This window comes from Aotus nancymaae, unplaced genomic scaffold, assembly GCF_030222135.1.
Source record: "Aotus nancymaae isolate 86718 unplaced genomic scaffold, 86718_ANA_hifiasm-v0.15.2.pri h1tg000049l, whole genome shotgun sequence".
NCBI lineage: Eukaryota > Metazoa > Chordata > Mammalia > Primates > Aotidae > Aotus > Aotus nancymaae.
In genome coordinates, this window is record NW_026988463.1 from 4,045,426 (window position 1) to 4,064,415 (window position 18,990).

An 18,990-nucleotide genomic window follows, 5' to 3' on the forward strand; every position below is an offset into this window, starting at 1 on the left:
GTTTTTGTTTCTTAGAGACAGGGTCTCACTCTGTCGCCCAGGCTGGAGTGCAGTGGTGCAATCACAGCTCTCTGCTGCCTCGACCTCCTGGGCTCCAGCCATCCTCCTATAGAAGCTCTATGATTGACTTAAAAACTCTTGTCCCCTATTACAAGAGTAGGAACTGTTGTCTATTTTGTTTATGGCTGTATCCCTAGAACCTAGAACTGAGCCTGGCACAGAATAAATGATTTGCTGAATGAATGAGCAGACCGGGGGTTCCAGGCCCCTTCCATATTCTGCAAGTCCATCCTGCATTCTCCATCCATACCACAGCAACTTCAAAGGCCCCTCACCCATTCCTGTCTCCACATTGTCTCCAGGTCACTTCCAGAAACTTAAAATGCCATTTCCCATTCACACGGTCAAGCCCTTCCCCTCCTGCCCGTCATTTGTTTAAATGTGGCTTGCTGTCCCATCAAGCTGGTCTTCCTAATGCCACTCAGCTCTGTCCCATCAGTTCCACCAGCTGCTGTGACCCTGGATTGGGCCACCATCACCCCTACCTGGGATTTATCAACACCTCATTAATCTCCTTCCAACCTACACTCCCTAGCTCTGAAAGAGTGAACACTCGAAAACCACAAGTCAGATCACCTAAGCCCCATGTTGAGTGGGTTCCCTGACACCTACAGGATCAAAGCCAAACTCCTTCCCACGTTACCCATGGCCTTCCCTGTCCTGATGAACAACTTACAATCGCCAGCTTCCTCAGAGAAGCACAGGTCCCAGCCCCTCCCACTACGTCCGCCCCACCTCTCTGCTCTACCCCGGTGCTCTTCCGTCTACCTGGAGAGCCATGGGCTGATCTCAGAAGCCAGCTCCAGCATGAGCCCCCTCTAAAACACTCCCCTCTCCCGGACATACTCCACAACATTTTTAACTGTGAGCTCACGGAGGTCGGGAACTATTAACGCAGGGCAGGCGAGCCCAAAGTGGGGCCTAGCCCAAGAAGGTTCTTGGCTTTGCCCAGGAAAGAATTCAAGGGCAAGCCGGTGGCAGGAAAGAAAACAGCTTGATTGAAGAGGCAGGCGGTGTTACAGCTCCGTGACTGCTCCTGCAGAGCTGGGCTCCCCCATAGGCAGAAAGTAGCAGCTCAGGGCAGTTTTGCAATCATACTTACACCTACCCTTTTATTTTTTTTTTGAGATGCAGTCTCGCTGTGTTGCCCAAGCTGGAGTGCAGTGGCCATGATCGCAGCTCATTGTAATCTCCACCTCCTGGGTTCAAGCGATTCTGCTGCCTCAGCCTCCTGAGCAGCTGGGATTACAGGTACGTGCCACCACACCTGACTAATTTATTTTTAGTAGAGACAGGGTTTCACTATGTTGGCCAGGCTGGTCTCAAACTCATGAACACAGGTGATCCACCCGCCTCGGCCTCCCAGAGTGCTGGGATTACAGGCGTAAACCACCACACCCAGCCTTACCTTATACCTCCTTTTAATTTCATGTAGATTAAGGGGCGGCGTAGGCAGACATTTCTAGGAAAAGGGTGGTGGCTTTTGGGTTGTCAGGTTATTGCCATGGAAAGGGGCAATAATTCCAGGTGTTGCCCTGGCGACAGTAAACTGACATGGCACACTGGTGGGTGTGCCTCACAGAATGCTTGCTTCCAGCCTGTCTCTGCATTCACTAGTCCTCAATTTGGTCTTTCATCTGAGCCCCACCTCAGGAGTCATGTCCCACCTCCTACACACGATCACGGGTCCACCTCCATATCCACAGTGCCAGGTGCACAGTCGGCACTGGGGGCACAGCACAGATTTCAGAGTGAGGAAATGTGCAGAAATCAAGAAACTACCCTTCTGCAAAGCCTATTCACATCAATCAGAATGAGAGGAGCTTCCTACTGTGCTCCCAGGCTAGTTCAAGAAGCCCCTTCTCATTCTCTGGATGCTCACTCCTGCAGGGCTGCTTCTGGGTGCTTTTTAACCCTGGGATCAGAGAATGGGGTAAGAGGGAAGGGCTAATACCCAATATTGGGGATTTTCTTGGTTGTTGTTTTTTTTGTTTTTTGAGACACAGTATTGCTCTGTCGCCAGGCTGGAGTGCAATGGCGTGACCTCAGCTCACAGCAACCTCCTCCTCCTGGGTTCAAATCATTCTCCTTCCTCAGCCTCCCATCATACCCAATATTATATAGAGAAAACATCTGCCACCAGCCCAAAGACAGAAGGCTAAAACTGATCTTACATGTAGATAAGCTTAACTCTGTGTATGAAAAGGTCTTCTACAAACTGTGCTATCGTCTCAATTTAGCTTTCTAAGGACAGTTTCAAAAAGGTCCAGGAAGTTGTGTAGACATCCTCTATTCCTGGAGTCCTATCCACAAAGGTTTTCCAAATGAGTTCCAGAAAACAAAATCGTGGTCTCAGGGAAACAGTTAAAGGAGAGAATATCACATTTAAAAAATCAGCAGCTTAGCTAAGCCTTCTATCTTCCCTACTCCCTGCAGTGCTAAAACTTTCATAAATATACAATGTACACAAATGTCAAGAAAAGCTAAATTACTAAATTTACGCTATTTGAGGTTAAAAAAAAACAAACAGACCCACTCTAGCTGGGTTGTTTTTTTTTTTTTTTTTGGCTCAGAGTCTGAGACCCCTGATCTACAAACTTAAAACTATTCGTAAATTCACAAAGTAGGTATTCAATGACTTGGCAATTTCCAAACATACTTAATAATGACACCCTTTTCATTTTTGAAATTCGAGTAATACAGCATACAAAGTACAACTTACAAAGCTGCTCTCATTGTCCTTTGGGCCAGCATATTTAATTTAACGTAGCGCTGCCCAGCTCCACCATCCCACAGTCCCCAAGGACAGAGGTCGCAACATGTGGGTCCTAAAAACGCCGAAGTGTCAAGCAGGGGGTCACACCCCGCCCGCTGACACTGTCAGGCTCAAGAGCAAGTGCCACCCCCTACACAGAAAGACACTTGTCACTGCAGCATCTTTCAAGTGAACGTAAAGTGTAGTTTCTGACCTCGTCAACACAGTCCTTAAAGCGCTCTAGGTCAAGGGAATTCCCAGGTGAAAATAGTTTTCGCCTACATCCATAAATTCTTCAACAGCCAAATTAGTAAAATAAAGAAAAATCAGAAGAAACGTGCTCCCTTGCCAGATAACAAATACATAAAAGATACAGGAGCTCAGATCACCAGCCAGAGGAAGAGAATGCCAATTGAGCATATAGGACTCTCTTACCCCGACAACCAATGAAACCCTTAACTCAGCCACTGGCCATCTCTGATTGAAACTATTACTTCTGCCATCTCTGACTGAAACTATTAATTACTTCTCCTCAGGAAGGATTCCCTTTCCTGAGGTTTTTAACTGTTTAATTATGCAGTGTGTGAGGACCACAAAATACGATACAGCTTAACAAAAGCAGGCTTTGAAAAAAAAATCAGCGTTATGTTCTCTATATACTTCCAAAATACATGTTCCCCTCAACCCTGAAGATTTTAGTAAAACACAAGACTGTTTAAAAAGGGTCGGGGTGGGGGAGAAATGTAGCAGATTACTACATTTTTCGTTCCACTTAAACATCATCTTCCAGATCTCAAAGATTTTTGTCCTATAATAAAAAAAGCAGCAGCCCAGTAAAAACATCAAGAATAGCGATCAGGAGCTTAAAACTAGGGACCAGGCACCAGATCCAAACCTGAGAGCTCGAGGGAGGGGATACCAGCTCTCCTGCGGGTACCTTTCCCCCTTCCAAATCACCTGGTGGCTGGAGACGCTCAATATTCTAAAATGCCAGGCTCCTCACTTAAGGCAAATGCTATAATAAACCATCCTTAAACAAATGACGGCTGAAAGCTGAAAATACAAAACTTTTTTTAAAAAGACCTAGATAAAAGGCAGTGTGCACTCAGAGGTAAGTAACTCCGTCTAATTCTCCAGAGTCCTGCAGGACTGAGCCGACTTCCTCTCCCTATTTTGAGAATCAGCAAAGTGAGGCCTAGAGAGGAGAAAGGTTTTATTTCTCCACGTTTTCACAAAAAAAAGGGGCATAGAGAAACATTTGGATGGCACTTTGGGGTGACCAAATGAAATGCAAAGGCAATTTCCTTAAGTGTTAAAAAGTGCTGAATGCTGAAGGACTCCATGCCCTGACGTTCACGGGACGTGCCCCCATGTTTCAGCCAACCAGTGGTTAGGCACTTTCAAAGTTCTCCTTCCTTCTAAAGGTCGCATCTAGGTCATCTCTGCACAGCGTCCTTTTCTGCAATGTGAATAGATCTGTGATATCTGACCAGCTGGAGGAAAAATCACAGACCCTGAGATTCCCCCCTAGTAAGGCATTGTGACACCTGAGCTGCCTCTAGACACTGAGGTTGGAAGATTTTTTTTTTTTTAAATTTAATACCATCAGGATCAGGGAGGGAGGATACCGAGGTATGGAAGTGCACATACCTTTCAACTGGTCAGCAACCACGCTCTGGCCTAGCCGTTCGATAACTTTCCCATCTTCCATCTCGTACCGGTCATCTAAGTATTTTGCAGTGGCCTCTGAAATGTGAACTTTGCCGGCCACCCCCAGCTGCTCCATGAGATTGGCCAGGTTCACATCGTTGGACCACACATCAAATTTAAACCTCCTCATGCCCAGGATGCCACACAAGACGGTGCCCGTGTGAACCCCGACCCGCATGTTCACCATTTCCTTCTTCTCCTGGCAGAACTGTTCAATGGCCTTGATCATGCCCAGCCCCATCTCAATGCAGCAGTAGGCATGGTCGGCCCGGGGCTCGGGACAACCCGCCACGCAGTAGTAACAGTCTCCCAGAGTGCTGATCTTCTCACACTTGGTCTCCTCACACAGGCGGTCGAAGCGACCGAACAGATCGTTCAGGAGACCCACCAGGGCGTGGGCGGACTTGTTGGCACTCATCTTGGTAAAGCCCACAATATCTGCAAATAAAATACTGACTTCCTCGATCTGCTGCATCTTAAAAGGGCGGAAGGCAATAGGAGCTTTTTGTATGGAAGACTTCTTCTTCCTATTCTTGGGGCTCGAGGTGGCATGCCTCTTGACAGAATTCTCACTCTCCTCATCCCCTTGCTTCATTAAGTCGTCGGCTATGATTCTTGGCATCACGGAGTGAATCATCCTCTCTTTGAGGGCTTTCTCCACTTCCAAGTCCTTCCCGTGCATGATGGACTGTCCCACCTTGAGGAAGGTGCTCCTGGACCTCACCTGGGACATGACGAACAGGTGGACCCCGATGGCGTGGACGCAACCGTGGAGCAGCGCCCTGCTCAACAGCTCCCAGTGCAGGGCCCCGGCTCCAGGCGAGGGGAAGCAGGCTTCATCCCGGAAATGGTAGCCAAAGGTCTCGAAGAGGACAGAGTAGGCCACCCCCAGACACAAGCTCAAGTACAAAGGCAAGTGCATGACGGTGTAGAGCAAAAAGAGCACTTCGATGCACATGGAAAAGCTCCCCACTTGAGATAAGCACGTGTCCGTGGGCTGGGCTGAGGCAGTCAGATTGGAGCTGTCGCCGAGTCTTGAGACAGGCGTCAAGACCTGGAACTGCGCAGCCAGGGTCAGGGCGAACACCAGCAGGGTGAGGGCCAGCGAGGTCCACGCGTAATGCCGGGCGTACAGCTTGGTGAAGGTAAACAGAAAGAAGCCCACGCACACCAGGAGGAAGCACAGAGCGGGGGCGACCATGACAATCAGTCTGGATCTCATGTGGACCGCAAAATAGATGCTCCACAGAAGGCAAGCAAAGCCAATGTAGAAGAGCGCATACCGGAACCGGCGCTGGGTCTGCGGGAAGCAGCGCTCCAGGCAGGCTTCCTCCAGGTTTACCGAGTCGAACTTGGGGTCCCACCAGCGGCTGGAGGCCCTCTCGAACAGCTGGGGCAGCTTCTTCTGCCTGCGCAGGCGGCCTCCGCCGCCCACTCGCCGGGGGACGCCCCCGGAGTCCCCGGAGCTGCTGCAGCTGGAGGAGATACTGTACTTGCAGTGCTTGGGGTGGCTGTTGGAGGACAGCTGCTTGGGATTGATCTTGACGCGCACGCTGTTGCTGTCCCCGCTGGAGTCGCAGCTCACCTCGGTGCTGTGGTGATGCAGCAGCTGCTGGTGGGGCGGGGAAGCCATGTTGCCGAGTCCCGGGGCCTGCCCCGGCCGGGGTCACCAGTACCTGCCAGCAAAACGAGGAGAGTTAGCGGCGCTCCCACCTGGACACGCACACCTGGGGGCCGGGGACTCGCTCCCGTCCTAAGGGGCGGCTGCAGCACGCGGCTAGGAAAGGCACCAGAGGCTCCCCGAAACTGTGTGTGTATCCCGGCTCAGCCGTGCCCCCACCGCCCCCGCTTCGAGGCGGACGCGAACCGCTCGGGACAGACCTAGAGCGCCCGGGGGTCCCCGACGCGTGGCTGCCGTGAGTCCCGGACCTCGGTGCCCGCTCGCCTTCCGCGCCGCTCGCCCCGAGGGTGGCCTCCGCGCCGCACGGCTTCTCCTCCCCGCGCGCTCGCCTCCTCCAGCTGCAGCTCCGGAGGGAAGTTCAGACCTTGAGTGCTCCCAGCCCCGCGAGCCGCCTGCGCACAAACAACTCGGCCGGCGGCGCGGAGCCCTCCATCCTGCAGGAGCCGCGCTCCGATGCGTCAAAGGCAGCGCGCTGCGGGCCCCGGCCCCGACCGGAGCCGCGAGCCTCGGCGGGCGCCCCGGGCCCGCGCTCCCCGAGCCGCCCCTCGAGCTCCGGGCCGGCCCTGCTGCTGGGGGTGGGGGCGCCCCGTGCCGCGAGTGCGCGGAGCCCGTCGGCGCGGCCCGTCTAGCGGGGCCTGCTTCCCCCGAGAGCGCCGCCGCCCCCGCCGGGGCCGCCGCTGTCCTGGGACCGACCGCGGAGAGTCGAGGGCGCGGGCCCCTCGCCGGGCGGCGGTGCGAACGCTACGCGGTGCCGGGCTCCCGCGACGCCGGCCGGGACGCCCGCCCGCCCGCGCCGGGGGCCGCCTCCCCGAGCTAGAGACGCGGCCGCCGCCGCGCCCGCCGCCGTGTCCCCCGCGGCCGCTGCCTCATGTCGGAAGAGCCGCCGCCGCCACCATCTCCGGCCCCTGCCCCGCCCGCTGTCACTGACAGACGCGCGCCCGCGCCGCCCCTCGCCCCGCTGCTGCGCGCACGCGCGGCCCGCGCACGCCGCCGCCGCCGCCGCCGCCGCCGCCGCCGCCGCCGCCGCCGCCGCCGCCGCCGCCGCCGCCGCCGCCTCCGGGCCCCGGTCGCGCGCACCGACCGCGCGCCGCCCCGCCTTGGTGCGCGCGCCGGGTTCGGGGCTGCGGGGCGGGGCGGGCGCGCGCTCGGCTCCGCCCTCCGCCCCGGGCGGCGCCTCTCCCCGGCAGCGCGATGCGGACACTGCGGGCGCTTCGGGCACTGCGGGAGACCACGCGCCGCCGGGAGCCCCGACCCCACGGAGAGACCTGAAGGCGCCTGCCGTGGAAGGAGCCGCTGGGCGCAACGTTTGGGAAATCACAATGCTGCCTTCCCACTCGGCACGCCTGTGGGATAAATCGAAGTTTCCAACCGTTGGAGTTCCCTCCCGGGCGGCGCCCCTGGCTCTGTAAGCAACGAATGCGCGCCCCGGGGCACTCGGCCCGCCCTGGACCTGCTCGCGGGGCGATCTCCGCGGCCCAAGTCTCCAAAGCTGGGCCCACCGACGACCACGTGTCCCCGCGCCAAGGGGAGTTTGCCTCGCTGTCCTTGAGCCCCTTCCCCCTCCTCATGAACTCCTGCTTTTCCTTTTACACAAATGAAACTTTCAAAGGAGTTCGCGTCCTATAACGGCACTTCTGCAATGGCCTCCATAAACGTTGACACGTGTAAGTAAAATCCTATTCTCGGCCCGGTCGCGGTGGCTCACGCCTGTAATCCCAGCACTTTGGGAGGCCGAGGCGGTCGGATCACCTGAGGTCAGGAGTTCGAGACCAGCCTGGCCAACATGGAGAAACCCCATCTCTACTAAAAATGCAAATTTAGCTAGATGTGGTGGTACATTCCTGTAATCCCATCTACTCTGGAGGCTGAGGCAAGAGAATCGCTTGAACCCGGGAGGTGGAGATTGTGGTGAGCGAGATCATGCCATTGCACTCCAGCCTGGGCAACAAGAGAAAAACTCCGAATCAAAAAAAAAAAAAATCCTATTCTCTTTAGCATGCAGATCCCAACTCCTCCTCCCCACACCCCACAGTACCTCCTGCCAGTCAAGGGGCTCTCTTCCATCGCCTCCCAGGCCCACCGCGAGGCCCACACCAGGTCTCACTGTTAATTAGAAAATAAAAGTAAAATGTAATCTATCGTCTATCCATGCATGGAACACTATTCAGCTACGAAAAGGAATGGCAGTGTGGAGGAACCCGGGAAACGTTATGCTAGTAAAAGAAGCAAGACACAAAAGGACACAGATCACATGATTCCATCCAGATGCGATGTCTTGAATTGGCAAATCCGTAGCAGCAACCCAGATTCGTGGTTGCCAGGTGCTAAGAGAGGAAGACTTGGAGCTTGGGGTTTCCTTTTAGGTTGATGAAAAAGTCTAGAACTAGATAGAAGTGATCCAACAGGATGAATCTACTGAATGCCCTTGAATCATACACTTTATAGTGGTTTAAGTGGTAAATTTTATGTTGTGTTTATTTTTTACCACAAAAAAGGAAGAAACAAAACTTAAAGTAACATATTGCTGTGGCATTCCTGCATAAGTGTGTAATCTCAATCTAATCACAAGAAAGCACCAGACAAACCCAGATTGTGACCTCTTCTACAAACTGATCTGCCAGTACCCATCAAAAGTGTGGGGACAGGGAGCAGTGGCTCACACCTGTAATCCCAGCACTTTGGGAGGCCAAGGAGGGCAGATCATCTGAGGTCAGGAGTTCGAGACCAGCCTGGCCAACATGGTGAAACCTCGTCTCCACTAAAAATACAAAAATTAGCTGGGTGTGGTGGCAGGCGCCTGTGATCCCAGCTACTCGGGAAGCTGAGGCAGGAGGACAGCTTGAACCCAGGAGGCGGAGGTTGCCGTGAGCCAAGATTGCACCACTGCACTTCAGCCTGGGCGACTGAGCAAGATTCCATCTCAAAAAAAAAAAAAAAAGTGTCTTGGACGCTTTGGGTCATGAAAGACAAAGACTGAGGAACTGTCACAAATGATTCCCCTTAGGAACTGTCCCTAAGGGGATACATACAACAATGAAATGGAACATGGGATCCCGGTTAGGAACATGGAACAGGAAAGGACAGTAGCAGCTGAACTGTTGAAATTCACATAAGATCTGCAATTTAGTTAAAAGCATTGTGCCATTGTTAATTTCCTGGTTCTGGTCCTCTTACTATGGTTAGCTAATATGTTAACATTAGGGGAGGCTGGGTCCATGGAGGTGGCTCACATCTGTAATCCCAGCACTCTGGGAAGCCAAGGCAGGTGAACCACCTGAGGTAAGCAGTTCAAGATCAGCCTGACCAACATGGTGAAACCTCATCTCTACTAAAAATACAAAAATCAGCTGGGTGTGGTGGTACGCACCTGTAATCCCAGCTACTTGCGAGGCTGAGGCAGGAGCATCACTTGAACCTGGGAGGCGGAGGTTGCAGTGAGCTGAGATCGCGCCACTGCATTCCAGCCTGGGTGACAGATCAAGACTCTGTCTCGGAAAAAAAAAAAAAATTAAGGGACGCTGGATATAGGAAATAGGGAAACACGCTAGTATTTGTGCAACTCTTCAAGTCTAAAACTATTTCAAAATAAGAAGTTTAAAATTTAAAAAAATAATAAACCTTTAATGAACATCAACCCTGTGCCAGTCACTTTCACGTATGACGTTCAGAAATGCATGGTGCATCATGTGCTTAGTAAGTGGGATAATAGTGAAATAACATTGCCCCAAAATGTCACAAATGCAAGAAACTACTGGACATTTTCACCTGTGACATACTCAGTCACTGCCACAATCCTCTGAGGTAGTTACTATTGTCCCTTGTTGAGATATGAAACCTGGGATTGAAGAGAAATGTGCCCTAGTTCTCCCACTAAGGGTGACGAGGAGTTCAGATTGAAAACCAGATCTCAGGCCGGGCACAGTGGCTCACACTTGTAATCCCAGCACTTTGAGAGGCCGAGGCTGACAGATCACGAGGTCAGGAGTTTGAGACCAACCTCGCCAACATAGTGAAACCCTGTCTCTACTAAAAATACAAAAAAAAAATAATAATAATTAGCTGGACGTGGTGGCAGGTGTCTGTTGTCCCAGCTACTTGGGAGGCTGAGGCAGGAGAATTGCTTGAACCCGAGAGGTCAAGGTTGCAGTGCGCCAAGATGGCACTATTACAGTCCAGCCTGGGTGACAAAGTGAGACTCCGTCTCAAAAAGAAAACCAGATCTCAGACTTCTGAGGCCATGATGCCCTTCATGGCCCTGGCCCCACCCTCTGTGAGCCTCACCATGACCCAACACAGACTGTACCTGTCTCCTCCATCGGCCCAGCTGGGTGGGAGGCCCTCAGAGCCAGGACTCCAGCTTCTGTTTGCCCTCACTGCAACGCTGCGCTCCCCGCTTCCTGGTTTCCTGAAACAATCCAAAATGTGGCCTGTCTGCACTTTTCCCCTCCTCCCCAAATCATTTGTGGTGACTTGTGTGTTTGTAAATTAGTCATATCGGATTTTTAGACACGAGTAATGATCATACCCACATCTCTACTTCTCTGGAAGCAGTTCAGCCGCATTCCCTGCTGCTGAAACTGCTGTTGAAACCTATAAACTGGCAGAGCCTCCTCAGTCTGCAGGTCAGGGTGTGAGTCATGCCATCAACCCTGGGGAGAGTGGGGATGTGGGGCCTAGCACTGTGTGCCAGGCCCTGGAGGTACAAGGATACGCCATCCATATCTTTTTTTCTCTTTGTTTTTGAGACGGAGACTTGCTCTGTCACCCACGCTGGAGTGCAGTGGTGTGATCTCAGCTCACTTCAATCTCCGCCTCCCAGGTTCAAGCGATTCTCCTGCCTCAGCCTCCCAAGTAGCTGGGACTACAGGCACCTGCTACCACACCCAGCTAATTTTTGAATTTTTAGTAGAGACAGAGTTTTACCACGTTGGCCAGGCTGGTCTTGAACTCCTAACCTCAAGTGATCCTCCAGCCTCAGCCTCCCAAAGTGCTGGGGTCACAAGCATGAGCCACGTGCTTGGCCTGTACCCACACTTTTTTCCTACCATTGACTTCCTTGATCCTGGTGGCTGTTCACAAGTCTCCGGCAGCTGCCTTCACGTTAACAAGAGGATCAGGCATCCCAGCAAAGCAAAAGACTGATTGGAGAAGATCACCAAAATCCCTTGCAGGCACCTCCATAACCAGGTGTATTCCATCTACCCACGTCCATAGATTCTAAATCCTGCGGTGCCCCGTTCAGAGGCCAATACATATTCATTGAATGACTGCATATGCCAGATATATATATATATATATATATATATATATATATATATATAAATTTTTTTTTTGAGATGGAGTCTCACTGTGTTTCCCAGGCTGGAGTGCAGTGGCGCGATCTTGGATCACTGCAACCTCTCCCTCTCAGGTTCAAGCAATTCTTTGCCTCAGCCTCCCAAGTAGCTGGGATTACAGGTGCCTGCCACCACACCAGGCTAATTTTTTGCATTTTTAGTAGAGAGGGGGTTTCACCATATTGGCCAGGCTGGTCTTGTACTCCTGACCTTGTGATCCACCCACCTCGGTCTCCCAAAGTGCTAGGATTACAGGCGTGAGCCACCACACCCAGCCTATATTTTTATTATTCTTTTAAATGGATTCAAGCAATTCTACTGCCTCAGCCTCTGAGTAGCTGGGACTACAGGCACGTACCACCACACTCAGCTAAATTTTGTATTTTTAGTTGAGGCAGGGTTTCACCATGTTGGCCAGGCTGGTCTTAAACTCCTGACTTCAAGTAATCCACCTGCCTCGGCCTCCCAAAGTGCTGAGATTACAGGCATGAGCCACTGTGCCCGGCTGGCAATCACATTTTAAGGTAAGGAGGAGTCGATCGGTGGCCCACGCAAGATAAGCTTAGTCAAGAGAGCAGATAGGAGATTCGAAGTAAACCATGGTATCTGTCACTCAGCTTTGTCACCTGGTGCAGCTCCTACTGGAGCTTCGGTCCCATCCAGTGTGGAGTGGTGAAGAGCCCAGGAGTGGTTGTAAGAAGAACCATGCAAGAACTGTGAAGCAGGTTGAACAATGTCCCCTCAAAATGCATGCCTACCAGGATCCTCAGAATGTGACCTTATTTGGAAATAGGGTCCTTGCACACATAATTAGTTAAGATACAGTCATACTGGATTATGATGGCCCTAAATCCGATGACTGGCATCATTTTAACAAGAGGAACCAGGCACAGTGGCTCATGCCTAGAATCCCAGTGCTTTGAGAAGCCAAGGCAGGAGGATCATCTGAGCCCAGGAGTTTGAGACCAGCCCAGACAACAGAGTGAGCCCCACCACTTTTTTTTGTTGTTGTTGTTGAGATGGGACCTCACTCTGTTGCCCAGGCTGGAGTGTAGTGGCTTGATCTTGGCTCACTGCAACCTCCTCTTCCCAGGCTCAAGTGATCTGCCCACCTCAGCCTCCTGAGCAGCTGGGACCACAGGCATGCACCACCATGCCTGGCTAATTTCTGTATTTTTAGAGAAATGGGGTTTTGCCATGTCACCTGGGGAGGTCTCAAACTCCTGTACTAAAGCAATTGACCAGCCCTGGCCTCCTAGAGTGCTGGAATTACAAATTTGAGCCACTGCGCCCAGCCCAAAAATGTTTTTAAAACATTAGCTGGCCAGGCGCAATGGCTCATGCCTGTAATGCCAGCACTTTGGGAGGCTGAGGCGGGTGGATCACGAGGTCAGGAGATAGAGACCATCCTGGTCAACATGGTGAAACCCTGTCTCTACTAAAATACAAGAAATTAGCAGGGCATGGTGGTGCATGCCTGTAGTCTCAGCTACTCGGGAGGCTGAGGCAGGGGAATTGCTTGAACCAGGGAAGTGGAGGTTACAGTGAGCTGAGATTGTGCCACTGCCCTCCAGCCTGGCAACAGAGTAAGACTCTGTCTCAAAAAGAAAAAAAGAAAGAAAAAGAAAGATAAAAAAGAACAATGAAAAAAAAAAAGAAACACAAAAAGAAAAACACACACAAAAAAACAAACAAAAAATTAGCTAGACGTGGTGGCACGCATCTGTGGTCCTAGCTACTCAGAAGGTTCAGGTAGGAAGGTTGCTTAACCCCTGGAGTTCAAGGCTGCAGTGAGCTGTGATCACACCACTGTTCCCAGGCTGGGCACCCTGTCTCAAAATAAAAAATTAAATAAAAGAATAAGAAGAGGAGAAGACACAGAGACATGCAGTGAGGAGAAGACAGATAAGACAGAAGATATATAAAGACAGAGGCACCTGTAATCCCAGCACTTTAGGAGGCCGAGGCGGGATGATCACCTGAGGTCAAGAGTTCGAGACCAGCCTGACCAACACAGAGAAACCCTGTCTCTACTAAAAATACAAAATTAGCCGGGTGTGGTAGCTCATGCCTATAATCCCAGCTACTCAGGAGGCTGAGGCAGGAGAATCGCTTGAACCTGGGAGGTGGAGGTTGCACTGAGCCGAGATTGTGGTGCCATTGCACTCCAGCCTGGGCAACAAGAGGGAAACTCCATCTCAAAAAAAAAAAAAAAAAAAAAAATACAGAGGCAGAGACAGGAGTGATGCAGCCACCAGCCCAGCCAAGGAACCCCAGGCGGCAGTCCTGGGAGTTGCCAGAGGCCGGAAGAGGCAAGACAGGATCCTGCCCTAGAACCTTCAGAAGAAGCATGGCTCTGCGGACACTGATTTCACACTTCTGTCCTCTAGAACTGTGAGAAAGAGAAGAAAGAGAGATGGGGTCCGGCATGGTGGCTCATGCCTGTAATTCCAGCACTTTGGGAGGCTGAGGCGGGAGGATCACTGAGGTCAGGAGTTCGAGGGCAGCCTGGCCAACATGGAGAACGCCCATCTCTACTAAAAACGCAAAAATTAGCCGGGCGTGGTGGTGGGTGCCTGTAATCTAAGCTACTAGGGAGGCTGAAGCAGGAGAATCACTTGAGCCGGGGAAGCGGATATTGCAGTGAACCAAGATTGCACCACTGCATTCCAGCCTGGGCAACAGAGCAAAAAAAAAAAAAAAAAAAAAAAAACAAAGAATAAGAAGAGTAATAGAAAACAGAGACAAGAAAATAATAAGAAAGAACAGCCCAAAAAGTCCAGCATCCAAATAAAAGGAGTTTCAGAAAGAAGAGAGAACACAGAAGGGAGAAATCACTGAGGAACCATTCAAGAAAAGTTATCATAAATGAAGGATGTGATTGAAAAGGAACAGCAAGTGGCCAACACGGTGACTGGAAATAGACCCACACCAAGACACAGCTGCGTGCAGCTTCAGAACCACAGAGAGCTACAGAGAGCAGTTCCAGAGAGAAAAAGCAGGTTTCAAACAGAGGGTCGAGAATGAGATGACATCTGGATACAACCATTTGGGTTGCAGACAGGCATGTAAACCTCCCAAGGTGATCCTAATCATCACGTGTTGTTTAGAATAATCAGGCCAGGTCATTTTGTAGGGGATCCCACCCCCGTGTCACCATCTGCTGGTATTTTTCCTTGGATTAATTTGTCAGGTTTTCCAGAGAAGACCCTTCCCGCCTGCAGCCACTCAGCTGAGAGCGGCAGAAAGCTGGAAGTCTCAGCCTTCAGTATCAAAACCTTCACTTAGCAAGCCATCATTAGGGACAGTTTCAATCCTGTTGGCATGTTGCAAACCTTTGCCCTGAAGTCCTATGGCAGTCACTTACAGATGGGGCAGTATCTACCATGATCAGCCTGAACATCCTTGGAAGCATGCATCTGTAGCCAGCATGGTAGGAACTTGAAGGCTTGGCTGGGCTCCGTGGCTCACACCTGTATTCGCAGCACTTTGGGAGGCTGAGACGGGCGGATCATGAGGTCAAGAAATTGAGACCATCCTGGCCAACATGGTGAAAACCCGTCTCTACTAAAAATACAAATATTAGCCGGGCGTGGTGGTGTGCACCTGTAGTCCCAGATACCTGGGAGGCTGAGGCAGGGGAATGGCTTGAACCAGGGCAGCAGAGGTGGCAGTGAGCTGAGATCACACCACTGCACTTCAGCCTGGAGACAGAGTAAGACTCCATCTCAAAAAAAAAAAAAAGAAAGAAAAAGAAACTTGCAGACTTATCAGAAGGATGTGTATCTATTTTAGCCATGCGGTAGTATCAAAATATCATTAACATTACTCAAAAATAAGTTTGCTATGTGCAGTGGCTCATGCCTATAATCCCAACAGTTTGGGAGGCCAAGGAGGGCAGATCACCTGAGGTCAGGATTTTGAGACCAACCTGGCAAACATGATGAAACCCCATCTCTACTAAAAATACAAAAATTAGCCAGGCATGGTGGCACACTCCTGTAATTGCAGCTATTCAGAAGGCCGAGGCAGGAGAATCGCTTGAAACCAGGAGGCGGAGTGAGCTGAGATCACGCCACTGCACTCCATCCTGGGCGACAAAGGGAGACCATTTCCTAGAGGAGGAAACTAGGACATAGAGAGGCGCAGAGGGAAGATGACGAGGAGACGAAGGAAAATCACAGCACTGTACAAGCCGAGGAGAGGGGCCCCAGAAGAAGCCAACCCCGTCCACACCATGCGGTCAGCCTTCTAGGCCCCAGGACTATGAGAACATACATTTCCGTTGTTAAAGCCACCTAGTCAGCAATACTTAGGTATGGCAGCCCTAACAAACTAATCCAAGTGGTAAACTTTCTGTTATGTGTATTTTACCACAATTAATAATAGTAATAATAGGCTGGGCATGGTGGCTCATGCCTATAATCCCAGTGCTTTGGGACATGAGGCAGGAGGATTGCTTGAGGCCAGTTCAAGACCAGCCTGGATAACAACACAAGACTCCATCTCTACCAAAAATTTTTTTTCTTTTTGAAACAAGGTCTCACTCTGTCTCCCAGGCTGGAGTGCAGTGGCCCCATCTCTGCTCACTGAAACCTCCACCTCCCAAGTAGCTGAGATTACAGGTGTGTACCACAATGCCCGTCTAAAAATTTTTTTTTCTGGAGATGGAGTCTCACTCTGTCACCCAGGCTGGAATGCAGTGGCACAATCTCTGCTCACTGAAACCTCTGCCTTCTGGTTTAAGCCACCCCCCCACCTCAGACTCCTAAGTAGCTAGGATTACAGGCGTACGCTACCACACCTGGCTAATTTTTTTTTGTATTTTTAGTAGAGATGGGGTTTCACCATGTTGGCCAGGCTGGTCTCAAACTCCTGATCTCAAGTGATCTGCCTGCCTCAGCCTCCCAAAGTGCTAGGATTACAGGTGTGAGCCACTACACTCGGACTAAAAAATTAAAAAAAAAAAAAAAAACCATAGGTAGATGCGGTGGTTCCTGCCTGTAGTCCCACCTACTCAGGAGGCTGAGGCAGGCGGATCGTTTAAGCCCAAGAGTTGGAGGCTGCTGTGAGCTATGATTGCACCACTGAACTCCAGCCTAGGCAACAGAACAAGACCCTGTCTTTAAATAATAATAATGGAAAGAAAATAATAAGCCTGTGAACATTCAAGTGGAAAACAACCACCACCTGCCTTCCTAGAGCGCACAGACTTCCCATAGCTCAGAACAGAGCAGGCCACGGTGAGTGCCATTAGAAAGGGACCTGGGGCCGGGCGTGGTGGCTCACTTCTGTAATCCCAGCACTTTGGGAGGCCGAGGTAGGCAGATCACCTGAGGTCGGGAGTTTGAGACCAGCCTGGCCAACATGGAGAAATGCCATCTCTACTAAAAATACAAAATTACTCAGGTGTGGGGGTGCATGCCTGTAATCCCAGCTACTCAGGAGACTGAGGCAGGAGAATCACTTAAACCTGGGAGGCGGAGGTTGTGGTGAACCAAGATCGCACCATTGCACTCCAACCTGGGCAACAAGAGTAAAACTCTGTCTCAAAGAAAAAAAAAAGAAAGAAAGAAAGGGACCTGGGAGGGTGCAGAAAGACGGGAGGTTCATTTGGACAGAGCAGATTTGGAAAAGAATCTTTGGTACAGGAAAGGTGAGAACGGTGTCTTAAAAGAGGTGGTAAGTCTGGGTGCGGTGCCACACGCCTGTAATCCCAGCACTGTAGGAGGCCGAGGCAGGCAGATCACCTGAGGTCAGGAGTTCAAGACCAGTCTGGCCAACATGGTGAAACCCCTTCTCTACTAAAAATATAAAAAATTAACTGGGCATGGTGGTGCGCACCTGTAATCACAGCTACTCAGGAGGCTGAGACGATATAATCACTTGAATCCAGAAGGCAGAGGTTGTGGTGAGCCGAGATCCTGACACTGTATTCCAGCCTAGGCAACAAGAGCAAAATTCCATCTCAAAAAAACAAACAAAAAAACGCTGCACAGGATGAGGATTTAAGACCAAGCCAGCGGATGATGAGGTGCTATTCCTCTACTACCGCTACAAACAACTGTGGGCAACATCGATACAGAACGGCCCAGAATGCTGGACTTCAAGGGCAAGTCCAGTGGGATCCCTGGAATTAGTTAAAAGGGGCTGCCAAGGAAGATGCCATGAAAGCTAGAGCTTACATCAACAAAGCAGAAGAGTGAAAGAAAAAATTCAGAGTATGAGAGACTGATTTGGTGGCCAGCCATGCCTTTGTTCCAAACTGAGACAATGCCTTGCTTTTTCTACCACTGCAGATAGTGGGAATTAGTGGAAATCATCAGCTAACCCATCCTCGAGGCTACTCAGAATAAGGTTCTAATAGATTAGGGGCTAAAACGATTACTGACTTTTCCTGAGTAGTTTTTAATCTGAGATCAATTAAAAGTCTATTTGTGGCCAACTGCGGTGGCTCATGCCTGTAATCCCAACACTTCGGGAGGTCAAGGCAGGTGGATCACCCAAGGTCAGGAGTTTGAGACCAGCCTGGCCAACATGGTCAAACCCCATCTCTACTAAAAATACAAAAATTAGCCAGGCATGGTGGCACACACCTGTAATCCCAGCTGCTTGGGAGAATCGCTTGAACCTGGGAGGCAGAGGCTGCCGTGAGCCGAGATTGCACCATTGCACTCCAGTCTGGGTAGCAGAGTAGGACTCCGTCTTCCAAAAAAAAAAAAGTGTATTTGTTACTTTAAATTAAAAAAAAATTCTACTTCCGCTGCACATTCATTTTTCTGGTTCTTCCCATCACACCCCTGGCCCTGCACAATTACCCCTCTTGCATGTACCTCTTAGCCACGAATCTTCAGGGATGGGAATAGCAAGTTCTCGAGATGGGATTCATCGCAGGAACGGCTCTGAGAAAAGCTGCCGTGTGAGGCTTTCATTCACTTCCCCGAGATGAAGAAGCTGATCTCTCGCCTGTGTTCCCCTCACATCTGGACCTGTGTCTGTTATTTACTATAATGCAATCTAAAATTAGGTGCATGTCACCTGAGGCTCTAACAGCTGGAAGGTGGTGATCGGGTCACATTTATGCCACCTGAGGGAATAATCCCCAAGAAGCAGTCCCAGTGGGGCTCAGAGGTTCAGGCTTGTCCCACGAGGGGTGCAGGAAGGGCCGGCACTGGGACAGCCTGGCTCCTGGGCCCCAGGGCTTCAGTGCAGACTGTCTGTGCTTCAGTGCCCATCCCCACACCTGCTACTAGAAGCCTGTCGGTGACCACAGTGGGAGAGAGGGAAGGCCACACGAAGCAAGAAGCCTTCTGCAAAACTATGCGCTGTTGAACAGGGAACGCGTGGTTACAGTTTCGTTCTCCCTGGTTCAGAGCCAACTTTCTTTAATAAGCACAATTCAAATCCTAGTAACATCCAAAGCCTGGAAACCACCTTTCCCCACCTCA

The 18,990-nt window shown here is 51.0% G+C and overlaps 1 protein-coding gene across 3 annotated transcripts in view; it reads right to left on the reverse strand.

Moving 5' to 3' along the window:
- ADCY9 (adenylate cyclase 9) overlaps positions 1 to 18,990 on the reverse strand; it is a 207,415-nt gene that overhangs the window by 138,486 nt on the left and 49,939 nt on the right. The window contains exons 1-2 of one of the 3 annotated variants that reach the window (XM_012441937.3): positions 8,242 to 8,292; positions 4,466 to 6,201 (exon numbers count right to left, since the gene is read on the reverse strand). In XM_012441937.3, coding sequence (XP_012297360.2) covers positions 4,466 to 6,158 — 1,693 coding nt within the window. In that variant the 5' untranslated portion in view covers positions 6,159 to 6,201; positions 8,242 to 8,292. Of the gene's footprint in view, positions 1 to 4,465; positions 6,202 to 8,241; positions 8,293 to 18,990 lie in introns of those variants that run through there. The other 2 variants (XM_064362402.1, XM_012441936.3) reach the window with 2 other exon arrangements.